Below are 27441 nucleotides of genomic sequence, written 5' to 3'. Positions count from 1 at the left end.
TATCCGGGCACTTGACAACTATTGTGCATTTATAACAGTTGCAGGATCCCATGGTCAACATGGTCACCATTTGTGAGTTTTTCAGCTGGCTTTTAAAACAAGCAAAGTCAATGGGGAAGCATGGCAGGGAAAATTGCAGGTTGCTGTCACATGAGTTTGCCCATAGTGCCCATGTGATTCACTTAACAACCATGGCAAAGAAAGATAATAAAGTCAGATGCTGTCACATGATGACAACCACGCTCCTTAACGATGAATTTTGGGTACAGGTAGCCCCTTTTGTGGTCATAAATTGAGGATGCCTAGAGTCCAGGCAATAAGATTTTTTATTATAAACAACCCACCAGAAACGTCTGTAAAATAAAGTACAGTGAGTTTCTTAGAAACTTGGAGGAGATACTGTGTGCAAAAGATTATAGATACATTAATATTAATAGAGCATGTTGTGTTCTATGTGACAACAATGTATCTTTGCTAGTCTATGTGCATAATAATGTCCATAATTCAGCCACAGTTTTGTTCCATACAGTATCAACCTTGTGAACTCTCAAGCTTCCTCTTTCCACTACGCTTTCAAGATGGGCAGTGATTAATATTTATATGTATTTACATGTCGAGATGTAGGTATATATGTATGTATGTATGTATGTATGTATGTATGTATGTATGTATGTATGTATACTATATAGTATATCAATACGTGTGTTATGTATGCATACACTTTTGAGAGCAGGCAACAAAATGTTATTTCTAATGTATGTCACGGTGCCCACAGGAAAAAAAATGACAATAAAGGTTTATCTTGTTTAAAGGTTTGGTTTGATTTGGTTTAAGAATAGATTGGACTGCCATTTGTCAGACATGGTGTAGGGTTTCCTGTTTTGGGGGGTGGGTGGACTAGATGACCTACAGCACAAGGTCCCTTCCAACTCTATTAATCTGTTATCTGTTATTTGTTATCTGATTTGGTTTGGTTTGGTTTGGCTTGGCTAGGCTTGGCTTGGCTTAGCTTGGCTTGACAATGGTATTTTATCCTAAATCCAGTGCTTGAATTACGGGGAAAAGGCCAATCCTGATACCCCCAATATTAGGATAGTATGATTTGTCCTTCTGAGAACAGGAATAGTGAGGGAATGTAAAAAAAGTCAGGCTCTTTCACTCCTTCTGTTATATTGTATACCTTTATTCTGAATTATAAAATAAACTCTATCCCCTTTACTTTTAGCCCCTGAATTGGAAAAATTGCTCAGCAAAATGCTTGTACATAAGCAGAGGCATACGGTAAAAGACTATACTCATTCCTGAAATCTACGTCAAAAAAATGGCTACCAAAGATGAAAAACTGTATTCATGCACTAATTATAGTCCATTGGCTATGCCATAATTACAGCTCTCAGCATTGACTCATTGCATAACCTTTCTCATTAAATCTTTAGCCAAATCCTTAGCCAACTGACTAGCCTAGCCAATTACACTGGCAGGACTCCAAATTCAAAAATAGAACCCATCATGCAGGCTAGGATTCTCCAACCTAGTGACTCTTAAATATGCCGGAACTACAGCTGCCATCATCTCCAGATGGTAAGGCCAATGGACAGGTAAGACCCATCTGAACATAATAAGCTGGGAAATTCCAGGGCTAGTGATGACACCGCAGATGGCTGTCAGGCTCAAAGTCGACAGAAGGAACAACCCATCTTCTTTTAAGTCAAGATTTAAGTTTTAAACTGTTTTAAAATAATGTTCAAATGGAATCTATTGTACCTCTGTAACTTAATCCCATTTAATTTTGATTTGCCTTCTAAAACAGCAGAAGCCTCGCCTCTGTCCTTCTGCATTGTCTAACACAGGGGTGTCCAAACTTGGGAACTTTAAGACTTGTGGACTTCAACTCCCAGAATTCCCCTGGGGAATTTTGGGAGTTGAAGTCCACAAGTCTTAAAGTTCCCAAGTTTGGACACCCCTGGTCTAACACCTTTTGGGCTTGAAATACATTTTCATGCCTTTTCCTTTCTTTAAGTCAAGTGTAAGTTAACTCTTATCTTTGCTGAGTTCCTTAGCATATTATACATATTTTACAGCATATACATCAGTGGTGGGATACAATATTTTTTTACTACTGGTTCGGTGGGAGTGGCTTGGTGGGGGTGTGGCTTGGTGGACATGGCAGGAGAACGATACTGCAAAATCCCCATTTCCTCCCCACTCCTGGGGGAAGGTTACTGCAGAATCCCTTTCCACCTCCACCCCACTAACCTGCTGTCCAGCTCCATTCTCTTGTTCAGGGCAACAAAAGAAGATCAGCTGGGAGGTTGGGAGGCAATGGGGATAGGGCCAGCCTATTTGCCAGTTCTCCAAATTACTCAAAATTTCCACTACCAGTTCTCCAGAACCTGTCAGAACTGACTGAATTCCACCTCTGATATACATTGTACATGACACAAGAGTGATTATTACACTTCAGACACATTCTGTCTTGGAAATACAGTTTTATTGAAGCTGTATAAACTTACACTAGTTCTTTTTTAAGCAATTTCATATTGCTGACTCATGTTCAGCTTGTCACCAATATAATGCCAAGATCTCTTCTCCTTTACTTTTCCTCTTCAAAGAAGTTAGGTTGGTTCTCTTGCACTTACCTTTTATATAAAGATGATGCTGTTTTAGCAGTCTTCTTGTAATCAATACACTTCTTAAAGCAAAATACTTTTACTAGTATGATGATTTAATGTTGATCACCATGTGTCACTGAGTAGTTTGAATAAATGGACTGGTGGAATGATGTGGTAGAATTCACTAATTTATGAAGATTGATTTATGTAAAACCAATCCTTACACCTAATAAAGTATTGGTACTTCTCCGTGTGGTATATCTCTCGTATCTGCACAGTTATACAATATCTTTTTATCTAAATCCTGCTGAGATGGTGCTTCTTAGCAAGAGATTTTGGAGTATCCAATATAACTCACCCATCCATTAAATATTCTTCTTAGTGTTTGCTGATTAACAGATGGCCAACAGATGCAATAGAATTATATGATGCAAGATTATTGCTGATGCCATTGCTTTGCTTAATTACATATATTTATATCTAAAAATTGGCTGTCTAATAAGAAGTTTTATTGTTGAAAATCTTATTGTCAATTGGACATAGGTGCACAAATATACACACACACCAAAATGTAGGATTTTCTTAGTTGCTCTCTGATATTACTCTAGTTTTAAGGGTGATCTATTACTTTTCATCTGGTCATGTGCTGAGCTATTTAACTATACTACTTTCTATATTCCACTTATCTACACTAGAGATGTTGAATACTGCTTCAAAATAAATCCTCTTTTATAAAGTTTACAGTTTCCCCCATCCCAAACTAGAATATGACTGCATTTGACAGCAGGATTTAAAAGAGAGAAAAGTCAGCTTTAATTACCTTCAATTTAAACATAATACTGAGTGACTTGTAGGATCAGCTTATAAGAGGGTTCATTTAAGAAAAGCTTCATTGTGGTGAAATGCAAAACATTAATGCAAATTCTTGGCATGGAATTAGGTTGATTATGCCCTATGCTTTGGTCTCCCATAATTGATGGGAGTTTTTTGTAATTGATGTAGACTAACCCCCATATCTTGGGGAAGGTCTCTACCAGTTTGGGTATCCAAAGTTTTCTGTTGAAAATCAAAGCAATCCATTATTCTTCCAGTCATCCATTCTTTGAAAGAGTCAGCATTTCTTTGAATTCAGTGGTGCATAATTACACCTTCCTCTCATTGCAGTCAAAGTGATTTAGCTGTATTGTCAGCTTGGTTTTTCAGCTGCTAGAATTGCATTACATCTTTAAGCAGCAGTTCATTCTTTTTAGTATTCCAGGTGATCACGTTCCTATTTTTTTACACTACTTTTAAGATCATTCCATAAAAATTAGATTTTATCATCTCATTTTAATGCCTGTGCATGTGTGTGTGTGTGTGTGTGTGTGTGTGTGTGTGTGAGAGAGAGAGAGAGAGAGAGAGAGAGAGAGAGAGAGAGAGAGAGAGAGAGAGAGAGTATTCCAACATCTGTTCAGAAACATTTGCAGGTGATGTCCTTTCCATGTGCAGTGTGTATTTCTGTGTAGAAGTTATCTTTGCATATACATTATACACACAAAAGGAGTCCTCACCACAACAATTCTGTTTGATCTGTACCATTTCTTATGTGGGATATTTTATGTACACAGCAATCTGTGCAAAATCTCCTTTGTATTGGTGATTGCAGTGTCATATGCATAATATTTGGGGGTAAACATATTTGATGTGATCTCTTTCACTAGATGGACAGGAATCCAATATTCACTTTAAGGAAAAAAGGGTTTGTCTGATCTGCTCCCACTTTTAAGACCCAGAATAGATATTGGAAGATTTCCCTGGAAGGTCTGACGAGAAACTGAATAACTATATAAAGTATGCTATTATGTGTACCTTGACTTACCCAGAATAGCTAAAGCTCCTTGCATCTTCCTGCCCTCATGTAGCATATAGCTAATATAGAGCCAAGAAACAGGTGTTGATTGACTGTTTGATCAGTAGGGGACCTACCAGTGGTGGGTTTCAAATTTTTTTAGAACCTCTTCTGTAGGTGTGGCCTGCTTTGTGGGAGTGGCTTGCTGGCCATGTGACCAGGTGGGAGTGGCTTGCCAGCCATGTGACTGAGTGGGAGTGGCTTGGCAGTCATGAGACTGGGTGGGCGTGGCCAACTTGTAAAATGTGGTGAAACTCACTTAACAATGCTCTTGCTTAGCAACCAAAATGTTGGCTCAGAAACTGGCATTTGAAGCACACAAGTCTTAAAGCTGTCAAGTTACAAGACCCTTGCACCCCTAACCCTTTAGGGAAAAAAAAACCAGGGGTGTTCAAACTTGACAGCTTTAAGACTTGTGGACTTCAGCTCCCAGAATTCCTCCTCCAGTCATGTTGGCTCAGGAACTCTGGCATTGAAGTGTGCAAGTCTTAAAGCTGTCAAGTTACAAGACCCTTGCACCCCTAATCCTTTAGAAAAAAAACCTCCAGGGATGTTCAAACTTGACAACTTTAAGACTTTAAGATTTAGCTAGGACTCTTAGAGGCGGGCGGGACGATTGGTGAGCCAGCCAATCAGTGAGCGGTGGGCAGGGCAAGCATGGTGCGGATGGGCTGGGTGAGGGAGCTGGAACCGGTTCTAAATGGCACGGTAGATTTGTGGAACCTTTTCTATAGAAGAGGTTAGAACTGGCAGGAACCCACCCCTGGGACCTACTATCTTATTTTCAGGGAAACACGGTAGAATACCATCCTCTAATGGATCTAAGGAATTAGATTCATAGGAATAGAGCTGAGGTAATTTGAGATCATGTGGTGGAAAAATAAAATGCTGTGTGATAAATATTTCCATCAGGAAGATTTGCCACCTGATAAAGCGGTTACTATGGTCAAATAATATGAAAATGCTCAAGATGAAAGCTGTTTGAAGGCATCAATGGGTAGCATCTTTGTGGATATTTCCATTAATTGGATTCATCAGCAAAGAGTAGTGATAAGACTGAAAAACTTGTAGTCAATGTCTGGGAATGAAAATATGTCACAGGCAGAAATTCCTTGTTATTGTTGTGGATTGTTGCGATGTTGAAGAGAACAGCTTGTTGTGCTTAACACAACCTGTTTAAGTTGAAAGAGAAATTGGTTATTGGATTTGGAAAAAAAAAGCTAGAGATGCATTTCATAACTTGGTCATAAAACTTGTAAAGAGAAAGTGACCATATTTGTTAGGAAACCGAAAGTAAATATGAGGATGCAGAGTTTGTTTATTTTGTCAGACTTGGAAAAAAAATGTGTTAATGAAAAGTAATTAGGGATGGTGATGGAAGCTCGTTGTATGCAGAATTTTATTTGCAGCAAAACATTATTATTCAGTATTTTAAGCAAGTTATTACATTTTTTTTGCCATCCAATAACTTTGGGTTTTAATTACTCTCACCCACCTGTGTGCCTGGGTTACTTCACAGCATAACTAGTTTGGAACAATGATGTGGTTGATGGTTTTAGATATGTTATCAAAGGTATTCTAGAGTTATTATATGGCCAAAAAGCTATTTTTGCCTTTTACATTCTTCAGAAAGGAGACTCTGTGAATCATATTACAAGCCCCACGTCTTGTTCTCAGAGTCAAATGGATCAACTGATGGAACAGTAAAGCTTATTGTTTAAAAAGCTTGGGCAAATTCCTGAATATTCTCACAAAGTTACAATAGATGTGGGCATTGTGCCTGTTGCACAGAAGCTGAAATGTATACCATATACCACAACAGAGGCTTTGAATGCTGAGTTAGAGAAAGTGTAAATAGTAGAACAGCACTGTAGAAGTAATTAAATGAAGGTACAAGTTGAGTATCTACCAAAACAAGATCCTGATTAAATCCATCTTTATATCAATCTGAGGGCAGTAAAAAGGAGTGGTGTAGGAGCACCATCCTGTATGAAAAACAGATAATATTCAGCATCCTATGCAAGATGCGTAGATGTTTGCTAGATTAGATAGATAGATTGATTAGATTTAGCCTGACTTTATTTGTTGTCCACTCAGGACATGCCACATACATACATAATATTAAAACCTCCTATATATTACAGAGAGTTTTGGCAGATAGAATTAGTATCAGAATCTTACAATTTGATGACTTTTGTAACACACCTTACTTAATACAGGATAGATAGATAGATAGATAGATAGATAGATAGATAGATAGATAGGTAGGTAGGTAGGTAGGTAGGTAGGTAGGTAGGTAGGTAGGTAGGTATAGGTATAGGTATAGGTATAGGTATATAGATATAGATATAGATATAGATATAGATATAGATATAGATATAGATATAGATATAGATATAGATATAGATATAGAGATAGAGATAGAGATAGAGATAGAGATAGAGATATAGATATAGATATAGATATAGATATAGATATAGATATAGATATAGATATAGATAGATAGATATAGATATAGATATAGATATAGATATAGATATAGATATAGATATAGATAGATATAGATATAGATATAGATATATAGATATAGATATAGATATAGATATAGATATAGATATAGATATAGATATAGATATAGATATAGATATAGATATAGATATAGATATAGATATAGATATAAAGATGCTATATATAGATGTAAAGATGCTATTCTGCTGCTATGTTAGTATTGCAGCCTGTTTCTGCTGAATGCCAGCAGTTTGATTCTCACTGGCTCAAGCTTGACTCTGCCTTCCATCCTTCCAAGGTCAGTAAAATGAGGACTCAGATTGTTGGGGGCCATATGCTGACTCATATGTTGTAAAGAGTTTAGAGAACGCTGTAAAGCACTGTAAAGCGGTATATAAGTCTAAATGCTATTGCTATTACTATTGCTAATTATGGAGATGTTTCAAAACCCCTGTGCTTACTAATCCAAAAAAGGAATAGCTTGACCAAATTTGCAGTAATTGCCTTTAAAACGATGCATTTAAAAGATACATTAATTAAGAATGGTAAAATTTGGCTTATTATAATAATATAAAGGTACCAAAATTTGTTGTGTTTAATGCCAGTCCTGTTGGATTTGACGTTTTGTTACAGATTGAGGAAGATGGATCAAAGAAGCCTATTAAATATGTCAGCCATTCATTTCCTTCTCCTCAGGTATTCTGACTGAATGTGAAACTTTGGGATTTGTATGGGCTATACAATATTTTAATGTTTATCATTCGGGATATCTGTCTGAACTGTTTACATAGACAAATCACTCATACAAATTTCAACCAGTATTTTATCACTACGCCTCCAGCATCTCAGGTGAATATTGCAATCTTATGATTGTTGAACACATTTCTGGAAGATGAAGGTAACTGATTCCCTTCCCCATGTTCTGTCACCTAATTCAAGATCAACCTCATTATGGAAATGTATGTTTGTCTAGTTGTTGATTTATGTATGCTGAATTTGAAGTATTATTATTTAAAGTACTGTCTTGCTTTTTAGCAAGCTACTTTGCTCATAAAATATATGGACAGATGATCGAATCAACCAATGGCCCCAAGTAATACCTGCCACAGTGCAAATATTTAAACAAATTTTCCTGATTTTGGGTATCTCTATGAAATAATTACCAATAATGGCCAACCTTCGGTATTATAGATTACTTTGTTTCATGTTTCTTCCAGTCTTGTAACTTTAAAGATATCCATTCTTCTCTAGTCCCAAGAATAAAAATAAGATAAAATCTTTCCATCACTGTTTTAAAAAAGCTCTGCAGACATTGGAAAGAGAGAAACTAGAAAAGGAATTATCCGATATTTTAATAGCATTTTGTTCTATATAAATAATGACCCCCTATTTGGTGAAACATTATAAAACTCAACATAGAATGAAACAAATTATAAACTTTTCTCTCCAACCAGCTGATTTTTGTTGTTGTTATTTGTTTCTTATATTCTTTCATTCCTTTAAAATATACAAAATGTATATAGCAGCATCCTAGCAGCAGGATAACTGCTGCTAGGATATTTTAAGCTTGTACTGGAAGCTTTTCAAAAGGTAACAGGAGTTCTTTGTTTTTTTCTTGAAGATGTTTCACTTTTCATCCAAGAAGCTTCTTACATTCTGATCAAGAGGTGGAGAATAGAAGAATTTATATTCCTTTCAGTCATCTGGTCTTTAGCACTCCCTCTGAGAGAAATTGAGGCCACTTGGGGGTTTATCTCTGGCCTCAGGGCAGTGGTGGGATTCAAATAATTTAACAACTGGTTCTCTGCCCTAATGACCAGCTGGGTAGGCATGGCTTGGTGGTCATGTGACTATGTTTGTGGGCATGGCCAACTCAATGTTACTCAGGTCGATGGGCGCTTCGCCTTAGCTGTTACAATGTAGTAAGAGTTAACCAGAGAGGTAGTTTCTGTAAGCAGGGCAATAAAGATTAGGCTAGAAACAACACCAGAATGTTTCCTTCCTGCCTTCCTTATAGGATTAGCCCTGTAAAGTGGGAAAACACAAAATAAGATTTCTTCCAACAACTGATTCTCTGAACTGCTTACAAAGCTAACAACCGGTTCTCCTGAATAAGTGCAAGCTGGCTGAAACCCACCACTGCCTCAGGGTCATCTGAATAGTGCAAATGGGTGTGAAACCTTCTTGGAACTGCTCAAAGGACTGTGTTGTAAACCACTTTCACCCATTTGCACTATGTCTTCTAATAAAATTTGTAAATGGGTACATATAAAATCTGTTTATGCATATTGATCTAAAGTTATTTGAAAATTCTTGTTTAAGTATACATAGGTTGTAAAGTATTTTTCTCGCTTTTGTTTGTTTGTTTGTTTGTTTGTTTGTTTGTTCTTTTGTTCTTTCTCTTTATTTCCCTGATTCCATTTTCTGTAAAAATAAAAGCAAATCAAGTTTCCTCTCAAGTTGCATCTTTCTAAGAACATTCATATTAAGCTTCCTAGTCTTGGTCCTGAAGTAAAGATTATTAACTCAGTTGTCAGAAAGATGTCAGAATTTAGAGATAACAGCTTTATGCTAACAAAACTCATATGATGCAGTTACATTGCACAATCTTAGAGACTTTCTTTGAATTAGTGAAAAACAGAGCTGGTAATATTAAGCATGAAGAAATATCATGTCTCAGATGGAATATCAGTGAGGTGGTAGGTCCTTCTACTTGTGATGCGGTGGCTACTATTTTGCAAGATGCTGAGTTTTCTTCTCTGAAAGACTTGGGGGTCAATTTTAAAAAACTTGAAGTCCTGAGGTGAACTTCACCTAGGGGATGTCAACAAGAAGTAACAGGCTTATTAGAAGATGTCTGCATTTTATAACTTATATAGTGAAATCATTATATGTTTGTGGTACACGTTTGTTTGTGTGTGAAATGTTTTTTAAGTAGAAATGTTGGCTTTTTGCTGTTCTCATATAAGAGAGGGAGAGATATAAAAGACAGGAGAAAGGAAAGACTTGGGAGAAAAGTGGAAAAGGGTCAGAATGGAGAATTGGGAGAGTGATATGTCTGAAATGATTATGCAATAGTGTTATCTTACAATTTACTCTGGAGTGTGTTCTTTGGATTCTCAAAGAAAAAAATACAACAACCTATAGAAAAAAATAGTTTCTGTATATGCAGGCACTCAAGGTTTGTGAAGAGCTTTCTTCCTGCGCTCTCGTAGAGGCATCTGAACTATTGCAAAACTAAAATGGGATGAAGTTTTCTTTTGCCATCTATATTTGGAGGTAGCTTTAGAATGCTACCAGGAGGCGATGGCTAACATCAACTGTTCTTTAATTATAGCTTTGCTTGTTCACCTTCCCAAATCCTTCAGATCTTCCAAAAGGAAACAGGAGACATTTGAACTTGAGCTTTACTGAAATCTTCAAAGGCCTATTTAAAATAGCTTTTCTTTCTTTTCCTTTCCTTTTTTTCTTTTTAAAAAGCATCCAATACTTCTTTCTATATAGAAAGGATTTTACTAATGGGGGGGGGGGGGAGAAAAGAAAGACAGAGGAAACAAATGGGTGGAATGAAAAGCATAAAATTGCTTCCTTTTAAAACCCAATCTAATTTTGTTTTGTTATGGCTATATTTCTTTGCAACTGCACTATTTCTGAATTCAGGTAGCAATGAGAACCTGACATTCAGGTAAAGATCGGTAACATTTTAGTCTCAGTTTTCAAGTTCCTTCTGATAAAGCTGGTAGATCTAATGAAAGCTCATTGTTTAATCAGCTTTCTTTAATGCCTGTCTTTGACTCTGTACTAGATCCAACAGATACCAATCTTTTGAGACAGCATTGGAATTACAATTGAACTGTGAATGCTGTTAAGCATTGTGGCTGAAACTGAGGCAGGAGTTACTCTATACTGGAATCTAATTACAGCAGAAACATTGGAAGCTAGAGTTTCCCAGGGAAGGAATGCTGAAAATGTTAATAATAGCACTTAGAATTATATACCGCTTCACAGTGCTTTACAGCCCTCTCTAAGCGGTTTACAGAATCAGCCTATTGCCCCCAACAATCTGGGTCCTCATTTTATTCACCATGGAAGGATGAAAGGCTGAGTCAACCCTGAAAGCTATTCAGGATCGAACTCCTGGCAGTCAGCAGTGAGTTAGCCTGCAATGCTACATTCTAACCAGTGGGACAGCATAACTCCATAATCATTTGCCATTTAGCTAGTGGTGTTATCTACCCAGTTTGGTCCACTTCATATGAATAAATGGTTAAATTATTACTAAGCCAAAAATTCACATTTTCTTACTTGTCCAGGCACAGAAAAAAAAACCTCAGAATCCATTTGACAGGGATCAGGCCAGTGGTGGGTTCCGGATCCCAGTGCAACCGGTACAGTGCAATGCGGCCAGGCATCCACCACATGAATGCGTGCAGCATGTGTGTGCACATGCGTGCAGCGTGTGCATGCTTCCACGACACTCCAGCTGCTTGGTGGAGCATCACGCAGGTGCCCTACGCTCCATTTGTGGAAGCCTGAACAGCTCAAATACAGGTAAGGAGCGCGCACGGGAGGGTGGGCCAGCCCTCTGGAGCACCGTACCAGAACAGTACCTGATGCTCCCAGTAGGCACCGGTATGCCCGTACCGGGGCGTACCAGTCATATCTCACCACTGGATCAGGCTTTGAATGAACAGGCAAAGCCACAATGATTCTCTGGACTTTCCAAAAAGGCAGCTTGTCACAAATACAGTGGGGGGAAATATTAATTTATATTTTAGTATTACTTTGCACAATGGAAGTATCGTAGCCAATGAGGTTTATCCAAGGCGCGATTATTGCTAATTGAAAACTTTTCCCAAAACTTTATTAATCAGACATAAAAACTGCCCATCTCACTCAAAAAATCTCTGTCTTTCTACTGATTTCTTTTTAAAGGAACTTGATTATTTTTTTAATTTTTAGTTTATATGTAACTATATAGTTTAATAGGACTTGAATTATATTAGTAGAAACAACTCAGTTCAAAGCAGGACAATGATCAGAGAGTATGGACTGTAACTCAAATTTATCACTGTCATTTTGAATTGAAAATTTATCAGTGTTGTTTTTGAACTGAATTGTGTTTTTCAATTGTGGTATCCTGATAGTACTTCAGATTGTATTGGGTCAGACAATTCAGATGATCTATGATCTAAGAGCTATGTTTCATAGATACTTCTTTATGCCAAATACATGTAGATATGTCATCAGCACCAAGTTCCCAGGGCTAGGGAAAAAACTTCAGTTCCTGAAGCAAAACAGCAAAATTCATTCTTCTCACATACATCCAGATGTAGAGAAGACAATTAGATTGGCAAGAGAACATGCTTTACCACAGTGAAAAACAGCAGTCTAGTTAGATTTAGAAGGTTCTATGTCACAATCCTGCTTCTTGCCATTGCTTCATACTTTCCATACATGAGAAAAAAATATCTGCCTTTTATGAAATGATCAATGTATTTTGTGGCTTGAGCAGGGCTATATATTTTTTCACTTTAGGGAAGGGCTGTTTTCTTAAGCCCCCCATCTCATACGAGAAATCCTTTGCAGAAAATCTATGGAGAATAGATGAGGCATCAATAATACCAGTAGGTCGTTACTGTTAAGTATATTATCAGCATTAAACAAAATATTTATCATTGATATTGTCACATCTGCTTCTTAGTAATGCTATTTACATGCATCATTTTCCCAATTTTTATGTGAAGACAGCATAAGCAACCTAACCAAAGGTTGATCATTCAGAGGACTTCAACATTATTTTTATGTGTTTAATATATCAAATAAATTAATTTACTGAGAAAATAATCATAACATATTAACTCGGTATCTGAAGTCCCAAAACAGCTTAAATGGTGCTATGGAGGAAAGAAAACTTTCATAAAAGGTACTACAGCAGATTCAATAATACAAAAGAAAAATTCACAGAGACTAATGTTGCATTTGCTTTCATTCCATATACAATCCCATATTAAAAATATCACGTGTCACCAATAGAATCTGAAAATTTATGAGGGGGCCACCTATGGAAAGGGACATAGAGATTATTTTTATGAATACCTTCTCTCCTTCCATCAGAATAATTTCCACATATTTCCAGAAAGTTGTAGCAAAACTGACTCTTACCTATCAGGAGAAACAAAATCTAAATTCAACTCAATGTGTTTATTATTTTGTTTACTTGTTATGCTGAAGCAATATGTTTTGAAAAAAATATTTTCTATACTTTCTTAAGTAAGGAAAATGTATGTACAAATTTTGATCAAGCAAAAAAAAATATTACTCAAAATATTGGTAACTGTCTCTTGCAATTTCAAAAAGTTCCTCCACTTAACATCTTATATAGTAAAAAGAGCGGTATATGGTATTTGATACTTTACTGTTCAGCCAAATGAAAAAAAAGAAATGAAAAACAAACAAGGAGTATACATCATAAAGTAGATCTTCCTCTAATTGTTTATAATTGGGAAAGAAAAGAACAGGTAATATTTTCATCTAATATCCAAGGCTGCAACCTTTAATTATTAATAAGATATGTGAAATTACTTTAAAAAGTACTTAGTTAAAAGGCATTCCCAAATTAACTGGGCAACATATATACTTTAAAGTATTATTTATAATAAATGAAAAAAATACAAAGAGCAAACATCTTATTAAAGCATCTAGTCTGTTTTGATGGAGAAAGGAAAGGATTTCCCCCCTAAAATAATTGTTTTCTCACAGGCAGTTTTTGCCTAAACATAATTAAATGCTTATTAGAATAAAGTCACAGGCCTATTATGGACTAGACCAAAATGCTCCTGGGGCATAAAATAATTCAGAAACTGGCAAGGAATACTCAAACTCATTATTTCATCATGATAACGTACATGCAAGCATGCTTTAATTTATTATATATCCTTAGCAATTGGATACACATCTAAACCATCTATTAGCAAGTATATTTGTGTGTGTGTATGTGTATGTGTTTACATAGAATCATTTGTAACTGGGTTCATATGGTTTAGCCAACAATATCCATGGAATAGTAGCTTCTTCTTTTTTGTCTTCAGATCCATCATGTTTTCCCCACTTGCAGAATGCTTCCTACTGTCCTCTCCTTCTTCTCTGGTTCTTATTTAGTGGCTTCAGTAGGCTTTCTCTGTACTTAGCATTTGTATGGAATAGTTGGACCATATCATGGTCTTTGTTATCCAACACCCTGGGCAAAAAGAGAGAAGATTTCTGGGTCCTACGAGTTTTGAAGCTCCTTCTGGGTCGTCCTTTCCCATTGATGGAGACATACCAGAGTCTCTCTGCACTAGCTTTGCGTTTGCTGCTAGTGCCATTGGGCACAGTCCGATACAAGCGGGATGCATAGGTGTTATAGCCCAACTCATGGATCCTTTCCACAAACTCACATTCTGCATTGTAGGTTTCCTGCAAAATAAGGACAGACACCATCACTTTCAAAAAGCAAGCACAAACAACTGCAAGGTACAAAGCTCACTGCATTTGTTCTTATGAACACTTTCAGTTAGGCTGAAAATAAAAGCAATGTCCATTTATTTATAAAAGAGTTTTGATATCCAATAACGTATCCTGTTCTTATACGTATATATCAAACAAAGCAAAGAATACTAGTCTTTATTTTCTTGCCTTTCTTCATGTAATGATAACAGTGACTAGGAGATGATAAAAGCAAAAAAGTTTATTACAGTCTATTCTTGATTAATCCCATGATCATACTTTGCCCACCAAACATAGAATGAAAATTAGTGCCCAATGCTACCAGAGAATACCACATTGACAGAATATATTTCTCTTACTCCTGCAACCCATATTTGACTTGTAAACCATAATTTACTAGGACCTCTGGTGGTTAACAGACAAGTATATATAGCATAATTTCCAGAATAAATAAACAAACACCTATAAAAACAATATCATAACAATATCAAAACCAAATGAGCGTAGACAGCAGCTCAAATGGTAACCACTAAGCCCACAAAATATTTTTTAAAATATGTTTTCAATCTCTTCCAAAACAACCAACCGAGAAACTACAGGTAGTCCTCAACTTACAATAGTTCACTTAGTGACCACTTGAAGTTACAACTGCACTGAAAAAAGTGACTTATGACCACACTTACGACTGTTGCAACAGCCCCATGGTCATGGGATTTACATTTGGATGCTTGACAACTGACTCACATTTATGACGGTTGCAATGTTCTGGAGTCATGTGATTTCCTTTTGCAATTTTCCGACAGGCAAAGTCAATGGTGAAACCAGATTCACTTAACAACCGTGTTACTAATTTAACAACTGTAGTGATTCACTTAACAAATGTGGCAAGAAAAGTTGTAAAATGGGCAAAACTCGCTTAACAAATTACTTACTGAACAACGTAAATTTTGGGCTCAAGTTTGGTCATAGGTTGAGGACTACCTGTGGTCTAATTTCATCTGGGAGGCTGTTCTAGCAAATAGGCACTGCCAAAGAAAAGGAACACTCTTCATGTTTCAACTCTCCAACACTCAATTTACTTCATAGAATTGGGGGCCCACCAATAAGTTCTCCCAGGATAACTGAGTAAACTGTGCTATTACAATTGGAGAATGCAGCCTTAAAAATAACTTGATGCCAAATCATATAAGTCAAAATTAGCACTTTGAAATGCACCTGAAAGGGTACTGGAAGCCTATGAAGGACCTAAAACACAGGTGCAATTCATTCCTTGTGATGTGTGCTACCTAATCAGTGTCCACTATATTTGAACTAATTGTTCTTTTCAGATAATCTTTTGAGCCAGTTCCAATGGGGTCTAGGCCAACTCGCTGGGGCCAACTCGCTGAAGGACAACTTGCCGTTGGATAATTGAATGCTGTATTAATCATTCCATTCAATTGCTTTTATCATTAGTGACCACGTTTTCATCAAAGTTATTGTAACTCCTGTATTTCTGGATTGAATTTCTTTATTTTAGTGTTACTATTGGCCACAGTCCCATCAAAATGAATTAACGTCATTTGTTGATATGGTCCTGCAGAGAGTTGTCTCACAACGAGTTGGCTGTGGTGAGTTGGCTAAGGCAAGTTGTTTCATTCCAGCCCCAGCTATAGTACATTACAGTAATCTAAGTGGATGGTGAACAGGACATGAATTATTGTATAGCCCTCTTCACTGTTGCACTTTAGTGAAAGCAGTGACGTGCAGTCAGGTGAGGCAAGTGAGGCACAGCCTCACCATTCTCATCATGAAAAAAAAAAGTAAAAGGAAAAAGCTGAGCTAGTTGCTGCCTCACCGTGGATGACTCTGCTTAACCTCACTGGTGCTCTCCCTCCCCAAGTGTAGTGACTTCCTCCCCAGGCCCCCATTCATTTCTCTCTCTCACACACACAGCTGGATAAAACTATATAAAAATCTAGCCCAGCTTCACTGATTACAAGTTTGAAAAGGCAACGTGGCTCCACCTGCAATCAAACTACACTTGGGGAGGGAGAGCACAAGTGAGCACTGAGGAGACCACAGGAGGAGGCAGGAAGCCAGGCAAAGAGCCATGTTGTAGTACACACACTTCCCCTCAGCCTCTTTCTTTTGGAAGGCTCGGCTTGGCTCCCCTCCGGCTTCTCTGCCTCTCCTCCCACCTCAGCCTGCCAGCAGGAGGTGGTGGGTGGGCTTTATTGTGTTCCAGGCATTTCCCACCCAGACAGCAGGCTGCATTTGCAATGGTGGAGGTGTTTGGGAAAGGCAGCAGGGGAATGGGGGGGGATGGCAGAGGAGCTGCTTTCAAGCCACTGGAAAAGATATCCAATCCAACTTTTGTGTGTGTGGGGGTTTGTTTGAGAGTGAGAGAGAGAGGGAAGGGGTAGGAGAGATAGTCCAATCCAACTTCTGTGTGTGTGTGTGTGTGTGTGTGTGTGTGTGTGTGTGTGTGTGTGTTTGAGAGAGGGGGAGGAAGGGAGAGGGGGAGGAAGGAGGGGAAGGAGAAGAAAAAGAAAAAGAAAGAAGGAGCAAAGGAGAAAAACAAATGCTGTCGCTTTAAATTGGAACTGAGCATGCCTGGCTGTGGAATTCTGGGAGTTGAAGTCCACAAGTCTAAAAATATTTGAAACCCAGCACTGTGTCAGTGCCTCACCAGTCATAAACCTCACCGCACGTCACTGCTTGCCCAAGGTAGCATACTAAATGATACCATACCCCAAACTGATTGGTGACCTCTCCCAGTGACTTCAGACAGTTGTTCTGCCTATTAAGTAGTTCTTCTTGGAGAAAGAACTAAGCCATGAGGCAAGGGAGTGGCCACTGCCTCAGTCTCTACCATCAGCACCAAGGAAGCCTACTTCTAAGGAAGGAATGGAACAGGGTTGTCAAACTCATGGCCTGTGGCCAGATGCATCACATGCTGGCCATGCGCAGGCCCGGTTTAGCGAAGGGGAGGGACAATCCCGATATGTCATCTGACGTTGCCATGACGCCACAAGTTTGGCACCCCTGAAATAGAACATTTGCAAAATAGTGCCTCCAGTACTGAATACTTGCAGGAAGTCCAGAACGGTACAATGGTCAGTGGTACTGAAGGCTGCTGAGAGGGATAATAAGACCAGAGCAATACACAAGTCCCATCCATCTCTCATCAATAGTCATCCCTTAGAGCAACTCTTTGTCTCACACGTAAGTCTGAACCATGATTGAAAGGGTTCCAGATCATCCTTTTCTCCCAGGACAATCTATAACTGCGATAGGCATGGCCCACGACTATATTTTCAGAAATTAATTACATATTCTATTACTACACTTTGTTGAAACAGGAGGTTTTGTTGGCAAGAAAAATTGGTGGGCCTTTTGTCATTTCCTAAGTAAGGTATTTTTTTTAAAAAAAATGATTGGGTAATTCCTTGTTGCATTTTGTGACTATATTTTTTTTCTCTACTACTAATAACTTAGTTCGCTTTTCTTTAAACTGATATCTTGGAGATATGTTGGAAATTCCATTCATCCTAATTGTCAGCCTTCATTTCAGAAATGAAGCAGAAGATTTCATTACTTAGCAAAAGTAAAATAAGGTTCTAATACTGAATATTGGGGGGAAAAACCTAACAAACAACAAACAAACTACTGGAGATTGTAAGCAAACTAACACATTTTTAACTTTACTTCCAATTCTCTCAAAATCAAGGACAGTAGCAGTATAAGGTTAAGTACTTAAAATCTAGATGCGAGCTATCTATGAATGCCTCTTTATGCCAATTTCATGGACGCATTTCTCCATTTAGTTTCCAGTCCCCACATATTTCATTCCTGAATTTTGCAGTTCCAAATTCTAAATATAATTGCTACTATTCTGGAATGATGTGGGGTTTTTTTAAGTTGTAGGGAATTCTCAATCTGCCCAGCAGATGGAGTAAATTTGCCTGTGAAATCAAGGCTGCAAACCTCATGCTTGAAAGTGTACTGCATAAGCAGACCACTAACACAGATTCGTTTACAAAAGCAGATCACACATAACTTCCCATACAGTCATTTATGGTTTATTTTCCTATTTGTGATGTGATGTGATATCAGGAAAAGGGAATCTATGAGGATGCTAAGCCTGAGTCTAATCTGATTTGAGCACTGTATTACTACATTATACATTTCAGACAAAATAAGAATGTATTGATGTACCCCCTGTCACATTTACCCAAGAGTTTCTTCATTGTGCCAAGTAGGCCTCAAACTTGTGCTCTAATCTCCCCCAAAATATATTGTTTTAGGACTTCCAATACATTGCCAAGGCCTCTGTTAAAACAATGTTTGCCATGATATAGCATAAGCAATTTGTTTTTTAATTATTATTTTATTATTTATTAAATTTTTATGCCACCCATCTTCCTTGAAAGGTGACTCTGGGTAGCTTTATTTATTTATTATTCGTTTGATTTATATCCTGACTTTCCTTCAGGAGTTCAGCTGCTGCCACTTCCCATTATGCCTGTCAGGTAGATTGGACTTGGAAGCAGCGAAGTCACAAAGTGGGTTTTCATGGCTGGGGTGGGGGCTGACTAGAACCCGGCATTTCTGGTGACAGTCCATTGTTTAATCAGTGCAACAAATTAATTTCTACTGCCACAACTTATGCTGGACATATTTTGATCTCTCACTAAATGGAATAAGGCTGATCCGGAATGGAGAGCTTAGTGTGGTTCTGTTGTCACGGATCTCTTACTGGTTTAGAGTTAGATATAGAGTCTTTCTTCACTTACACTGTGTTTCCCCAAAAATAAGACAGGGTCTTATTTTCTTTTGACACCCAAAATAAGTACTTGGCCTTATTTTCAGGGAGGTCTTATTATTTTTGAGGTGCAGGAGGCGGCGAGCGTAGTCACCTCATGGCTGCTGATGTGTTGCAATATTTTCCGGGGAGGGATTATTTTAGCACATGCGCTCAAAAGCCAGATTGAGTTTATTACCCGTGGAAGTCTTATTTTCAGGGGAAAAGGGTACTTCCTAAGGCCTTTTCTCCCCCCTAGTTTCTCCCTAGTATTTTACTTCCTAGAACTAGAACTCCTAGTTCTCCTTTTTTCCAATTCTCCCTTCCCAACACAGTTATTGTCAACAATTTTAATCTAGCTAACACTGGGGAGAATTTAAGTTTTTCTCCTAGACAGCTCAATGTTTTGATTGATTGTTCCAACTCTTCATAGCAAGAGGAAAGTTATCTACTTTAGTATTACTAGGCAGGAAAAGCCTCAAACTTGTCTTCCAAATGAACTTCACTGAAAGAGTAAGGCTTCTCAGCACAAAATAAATAATGTACCCAAAATTGTATAAATATTAACCTCACTACCATCACCCCTGCCCCTGAAATTTAGATACAACAGCAGTCCAATTGCTACCATTTTCCCTCAGGGGAACCCAACTGTACTTCCAGTATGCAGAGTCTCCTATGTTTAAGTGAAGAAGATGTTTTTTTTTATAGCGGGAAGTTTTTTATATCCATATTGCTGTATCTGCATATTGCTGTCATATTGTCATATTGCTGTCATGCATACTGATGTGGGCCTGTGCATGTATCAAAAAGATGTCTGCCAGCCTCCCTCTCCCACTATCACTGTAGGAATCATTAGGATTCATTTCAACTTTATTTAGCATCCCTATTAAAGGTAAAGGTTCCCCTCGCACATATGTGCTAGTTGTTCCCGATCCTAGGGGGTGGTGCTCATCTCTGTTTCAAAGCCAAAGAGCCAGTGCTGTCCAGAGATGTCTCTGTAGTGATGTCACCAGCATGACTAAGCACCAAAGGTGCACGGAACGCTGTTACCTTCCCACCAAAGATGGTTCCTATTTTTCTACTTGCAGTTTTACATGCTTTTGAACTGCTAGGTTGGCAGAAGCTGGGACAAGTAACAGGAGCTCACTCCGTTATGTGGTGCTAGAGATTCAAACCGCTGAACTGCCAATCTTTCTGATTGACAAGCTCAGTGTTTTAGCTGCTGAGCTACCACGCCCCTTCAAGACATTAATTATTACCAAATTGGATCTTGGGGAACTCCAAATGTGATTTGCATGAAAAAATATTTAATTGCCTTGGATTCATATTATCAAAACTATTTTTTTTCAATTTGGACACTACCCTATCAGTCCTCATGCAATTTAGCAAACAGTTTTTCATGGGGTTTTTTTTCTAGGTATGTATCTGGAGTGTTTGTTGATTTACTTGCAGGATCCATCTCTCTATGTTGATCAATTAATTTCAATTTCAATTTATTAGCGCTTATAGACCGCCCCCTCTCCCGAAAGGGACTCGGGGCGGTGTACAGTCCATGTCAAAGAACAAAATTAAAACAATTAAAATTACTAAATGGACAATATATATATATACAAATATTAAATAGATGGATAAGAGGAGGATAAAAGATGTGCAGGACTGTATTGCTAATAAATAATTAAAATAAACAGACATTAAAATCCCAATACCCAATAAAATTAAGTCTACAGAATAATCCCCTTAAAAACCAGTAAAAATATAAATGCCAGGAGATAGGCGTTGAAATTATGCCAGGCCAGCCAGACGGAACAGGTGAGTCTTTAGTTTCTGCCGGAAGGAGCGGAAGTCGGTGGTGGTTCTAATGTCGGGGGGGAGGTCATTCCAGAGGGTTGGGCCCATCACAGAGAAGGCCCTACTCCTTGGCGTCGCCCGCTGGCATTGCCTAGCGGACGGCACCAGGAGAAGCCCCTCCCTGTGAGAGCGAATTGGCCGCTGGGATGTATGTGGGAGGACGCGATCCCGCAGGTAACTGGGCCCTATGCCATGGAGCGCTTTAAAGATGGTGGTCAAAACCTTGAAACGCACCCGAAAGACCACAGGCAGCCAGTGCAGCTCGCGCAGGAGCGGTGTTACATGGGAGTACCTGGTACTCCCCATGACTGCCCCCGCGGCTGCGTTCTGGACTAGCTGCAGTCTTCGGGCGCGTCCCAAGGGAAGCCTCATGTAGAGAGCATTACAGTAGTCCAGGCGAGACGTCACCAGTGCATGAGTGACCGTGCGTAGGGCCTCTCGGTCCAGGAGGGGGCGCAATTGGCGCACCAGGCGAACCTGGTAGAATGCCCCCCTTGCCACGGCTGCCACATGGTCATCCATTGACAGCCGGGCATCTAGGAGGACGCCCAAATTGCGCCCCCGTTCCACAGGGGGCAGCTGTTTGCCCCCTATGGCCAACGCTGGAATCAGCTGACTGAACCGAGGTGCCGGTAGCCACAGCCACTCAGTCTTGGAGGGGTTGAGTTTGAGTCTGTTGTCCCCCATCCAGACCCCGACGGCTTCCAAACACCGGGACATCACTTCGACAGCCTCACTGGGTTGGTTTGGGGTTGAAACATACAGCTGAGTATCATCAGCGTACAGATGGTATTCAACCCCAAAACCACGGATGATCTCCCCCAGCGGCTTCACATATGCGTTGAACAGGAGGGGTGAAAGGACCGATCCCTGCGGCACCCCACAAGTGAGTGACCTCAGGGTCGACCTCTGCCCCCCCGTCAACACACATTGCGACCGGTCGGAGAGGTAGGAGCCGAACCACCGTAAAACGGTGTCTCCGACTCCCATCCCCTCCAGCCGGCGCAATAGGATACCATGGTCGATGGTATCAAAAGCCGCTGAGAGATCTAATAGGACCAGGATAGAGGAGCAACCTCTATCTCTGGCCCTTCAGAGATCATCAACCAGCGCGACCAAGGCTGTCTCTGTGCTGTGTCCGGGTCGGAAGCTGGACTGGCGTGGGTCTAGATATTCGGATTCGTCAAGGTGTTGTGGAAATTGCTGCGCCACCACATTCTCAACAACCTTCGCTAAAAAAGGAAGGTTGGAGACTGGACGATAATTAGCTAGCTCCATTGGGTCCAGTGAAGGCCTCTTGAGTAAGGGCCTCACCACCGCCTCTTTCAAGGCAGTTGGTAAGGATCCCTCACCCAATGAAGCGTTCACCAGGCCCAGAAGCCAGCCTCGTGTCACCTCCCAGGATGCCAGTACCAGCCAGGAGGGACACAGGTCCATTAAACATGTGGTGGGCCGCAGCCGTCCACGCAACCTGTCCAAATCCTCGGGGGCAACAGAGTCAAACTCCTCCCAGAGTGGTCTTACAAGACTCACTGTTGACGGCTCGTCCGTGCCACTGGAGGGGGCCCATCCGCTCCGGATCTGAGCGACTTTGTCCTGCAGATATTCCCCAAACTCCTCTGCTCTACCCTGCAAGGGCGCCACCCGCGCCCCCTGTGATAGGAGGGAGCGGGTCACCCTAAACAGGGCGGCAGGGCAGTTATCCGCAGATGCAATAAGAGCGGCACAATGTCTACGTTTGGCCGCTCTCAATGCCACAAGGTAGGTCCGTAAATAGGATCTTACCTGTGTTCGATCAGACTCGGAGCGTGAGGACCTCCACCTGCTCTCTAGACGTCTCCTATGGCGCTTCATCGCCCTCAGCTCCTCGGTGTACCAAGGGGCTCGGGCGGATCGCTGCCGCAGGAGAGGTCGCAAAGGCGCAACCCGGTCCAAGGCCCCAGCCGCCGCCATATTCCAGGCGGCCACTAGGTCCTCTGACCGAGCGCGGGTCAGGGCTACAGGTAGCGGCCCAAGCTCCGTCTGGAACCTCTCCGGTTCCATCAGGTGCTTGGGGCGGTACCAGCTTGGACGAGCTGGCTCCGCCTCCTCACGGTGAGGGGTAGTGACAGGGAAGTCGAGCCGGAGACATGAGTGATCTGACCATGACAGGGGAGTAATAACTAGGTCCCCTATTCCCAGATCACTCGTCCACTGTTCAGATACAAAAATAAGGTCCAGTGTGTGACCACCCTCGTATGTGGGGCCCTGAATTAGTTGGGTCAGGCCCATGGCTGTCATGGAAGCCATGAACTCCCGAGCCACCTCAGATGCTGCTCCCATCGACGGCAGGTTGAAGTCCCCCATGTTCATAAGCCTGGGGATCTCAACCGCCGTCTCTGAGATCAGCTCGAGGAGCTCGGGCAGGGCCGCTGATGTATAGCGAGGAGCCAAGTATACAATCAGCAGGCCCAACTGCCTCCCTGGGCCCCATTTAACACCTAGGGACTCACAACCGGGTATCTGAAGAACAGTGAACTCTCTCGGTTCTAGACTCTCCCGAATAACTACCGCCACCCCGCCACCCTTACCCAGGGCCAGGGGCTGATGGAATGCATGGAAACCCGGTGGGCACATTTCCATGAGGGGTAAGCCACTCTCGTGGCCCAACCAGGTCTCCGTTATCCCTGCAAGGTCCAGCTCCCCCTCGGAGATCAACTCACTAATGAGGGGGGGCTTGTTGGTTACGGACCTTGCATTGCACAGCATCAGCCGCATGCCCTGGCCCTGTAGTTCCTGACCACCCAGTCTGCGGGGGTTGGTACAAACGACCGGGCGTAGCCAACAGCCACGGTCTCCCAACCGACCTCTTGATTTTCTCCTGTCCTTGCATCCCCCCCTCCCCGCGACCGATGTAATAAAACAACCCTCTACTGGAATGGCTTGTTCCCTCTCCCCCCCACCCCGCTCACTCCCCTCCTTGACTCACCTGCTCATCTGGTGCTGGCTTCCCTCCTGGCCTGGTTAACCCACCCCCCTCCCTGGAACCCCCTAAGAACAGTGTAAAACATTTAGATAAAAAGCCCCTCAGCTTCCGTTTCTTCCACCTCTCGGGGTTCACAAACCCGTCATCAAGACAGGCCCTTGAAAGCGCCAAGGGCCATACCTGCGAGAGAGGGGCCTCTCGCAGGCGGAGCAGGTCTAGCCTCGAGTAGATTGATAAAATATTAAAACCCAATTGGGTAAGGGTGCAGATGGTAATAGTTCATAGTTAATAGCCGGAGGCTAAGATGTTAATGGGGAGCTGGAGGGGAAAATATTCCAAATATTTCCAGAACGTGAAGGTGAAGCAGGTGGAGATATCATAAAAATGGGGGACAGTCCAAGGTGGTTGAAAGTAGATGTAGTTACCGATGTGGGTTCCTTAGTGAATGGGGGGTGGCCTTCTAAGCCCAGCTGTTCTTAGTCTTAGTCTGGGCAGTCAGTTAGGCTCATCCATGGCCCTAACACGGGTCTCCAGTGACCTCTAAGGTTCCAGGCCATCCCCAACCATTATTTAAGGTCTTCTTCTTCCTACTGGTTCCCAACATCCTCACCTTGACCCCCCATCCGGCGTCTCAGTTCTCAGTTCTCAGTTCTCTTAACATTCGCAGCAATTTGGGGAAACGCTTCCAAGATTATCAAGACACCAGAGCAAGTTCCTGGGGGGCATGGGAGCAGCCAGGATACGGCCATCTGTTATGGGGGAGTCCCTGGCTGCGGTTCTTTCCACACACCCAATACCGCAGCCGTCTCCCAGTGCCGTTCCCTGCTGCCTCCCCATTCTGCTCACCACTCGGTGTCCTCTGGTGTCCTTTGGCGTTGTAGGGCGGCTCCAGAACTTCCAGAACTTCCATTGCCTCCCCGTCCTCTCTGGTGCCACTGGCTTGCCTTTTCTGGTGCCTGTCTTGCCTTTTCCCCTTTCTTCTTTCAAACTTTGCGCCGTGCTGCACGGCTGCGACGCGACACCGCCGCCATTGCCTCACAGCTTCCTTCCTCGGCTTCTCAGCTCCACTCCGCTCCTCCTGCCTCCAAGCTTCTCCGACCACCCCTGGTGGACTAAAACAAGCCCCAAACATGCCAAGGTGGTCGGGCTATCCGAATCTCAGCCCCCCTGATGCCATGGGGGCCGGCGGCAACCTCCTACCCCTGTTGGGTGCTCCACCGTAAACTAGGAGCTCAAACAGGCGACCGCCATCGCCGGAAGCTCCTCCTCGAATCAAGTTCAAGCAGTTCTTCAATATCTTTCTTATTAGAGTCTCTATATTAAAATAGTTAAGCGTTTCTTTGGTCTATCTTTATTGGACTCTTGGGCTACTATTGTCTCTATTGGACACTTTGGGCTACTATTTCTTTGAAAGGAATTAAGATGGATCCAAGAATTAAACTGCTTGGTTCTTTGCCAACATTTATCATAGATTTGATGTGCCTTCCAAAACTCTTGGGATAAGAACAGAGATTCCTTTCCTGACATCAGCTCCATACACAATAAGAATAAGACCACATGTGCACGCTCAGATGACCTTCAACAGAAGTCCTCTTCTCTCTTTCCTCCATTTTTCTTAGGAATAGGGAAAACTATCCCACAGTAATTGTCCCTTCTGGATGGATTGTTACTGCCCTTTTCCTCTTTTCAAGGATCCTGGAAACAAGTTTCTTTGGGTTTTATAACTAATCTACCAGGTCTTATGTAATCTGGTGGTGCTTGATTACTTCTCTAAACAATTTATTTTATTCCATACTTTGTCCATGTTCCATCCTTTAGATATCTTCAAGTTTTCTGAAATAATGAGAATTACTTCTGAAAAAGGCTTAGAATCCACTCTGGATTTTTTAAAAAAATTATTTGAACTATAGTATATAGGACATAAAATTACTCCATCCTTCACAGTGGTAAAGCCAAGATAATAATCTTTGTGGTTGTTATGTGAATCACTGAGACAACTGGGTTGACTTCTACTTACACTGAATTTGCTTATAATAATTCAGTTCATGCATCCACTCAAATGTTGCTGATTTAGACCACCTGTTACAGCTACAGCTATCATCCATATTAGTTACCAAATACTTCACGACTTTCCCCATTCCATAGACCAGGGGTCCCCAACCCCCGGGTGATAGGCCAGCATTGGGCTTTGTGTCATTTGGAACCGGGCTGCAGAAGTGGTGAGCAAGTACACGCATGGATGCACCTCTCCACTTGCCCGACCAGCAGGCAAGTGTGTGGGACAGGCATGCATGCCTGCCACTGGCACAAATGAAGCTGTGTGCGTGTGCTAGCTCGACTGCTACTGGGCAGAACCATCCCTCCCTCTGTCCCATGGGTCTGCAAAGGTTGGGAAATTGTGCCACCCATTCTCTTAGGATCTTCAAACCACTTAATGCTTTAAGGATCAACCAGATCAAGTCAAGGTCTCCAGAAGTATTCTCCTGATCACCCAACAGTTCCCTCCATGGCTGTTGGACACAATATCTGGTTTTCTCACAGATTTCTTCCCTCCACACAACCCTCTAAGTAATGGAAGGCCAGGTTTGTTAGACCATTCCCTGTAATTTCACAAATCAATCCCATGGCCTTTTGTCTACAGCTTCCATTTTTTCCATCAGCTGAAAATAAATGATTTCCACCATTCCCTCCTGGTACTGGAATACTTCATTACTCCTAATACAAGGACACAAGAAGGAGGAAGAATTCAAGCCAGAACCTATTTTAGGCTTATGGCACGGGAAAACCAGACTGGAATATTTGATTAATTGGAAAGACATTGTAGATGCAAATCATATCTCCTTTGAGATTTTCATTTTTATACACTCATGTTTCCCGATTAGCTAATCAATATTGCCAAGATTTTCTATTCTGAAGTGAAAGGGGAGCTGATTGGAGACAGCATGGGAGATATTTCTTACAACTGATGAAAGAAAATGCAAAAAAGTGCCACAATTTAAAGAAGAGAGGGAGATTTCGTAGTGAAAGGAGTTCCTGATGAAGAAAGAGAAAATTAAGCATTTTCCAAGAGACGAAAAGGTTGAGAGACCAGGAAGGGAGACCTCATCTATCACAGCTGAAGAAGAGATGGAGAACTGTCCTTCCTAATACTTCAGTTAGAAGAGAGCCACCAGGAAAACTTCAGAAAAGAAATTGAAATTAAAAAAAAAGATTACAATCCTCTCCACCCAAAGCAGAATCAGAATGGAATCAGCATCAAATCATATGATATCTTGAAAAGCAAAGGGGGAATCAAAGGAGAAAATCAGGAGGGAGATGGCATAAAGAATTAAGCAGTTCCTAATTA

The 27441-nt window shown here is 41.0% G+C and overlaps 1 protein-coding gene across 1 annotated transcript in view; it reads right to left on the bottom strand.

The window, feature by feature from the left end:
- Positions 1-27441, bottom strand: part of FGF3 (fibroblast growth factor 3) — a gene marked incomplete at its 3' end in the record, with an annotated part of 45029 nt that overhangs the window by 6546 nt on the left and 11042 nt on the right. The window contains exons 3-4 of the mRNA XM_081945190.1: positions 14333-14466; positions 14138-14248 (exon numbers count right to left, since the gene is read on the bottom strand). Of these exons, the coding sequence (XP_081801316.1) occupies positions 14138-14248; positions 14333-14466 (245 nt within the window). The remainder of the gene's footprint in view (positions 1-14137; positions 14249-14332; positions 14467-27441) is intronic.

Source organism: Natrix helvetica (genome assembly GCF_964273705.1).
Source record: "Natrix helvetica genome assembly, chromosome: 1".
Taxonomy (NCBI): domain Eukaryota; kingdom Metazoa; phylum Chordata; class Lepidosauria; order Squamata; family Natricidae; genus Natrix; species Natrix helvetica.
This window is presented reverse-complemented; position numbering and strand designations above follow the sequence as displayed.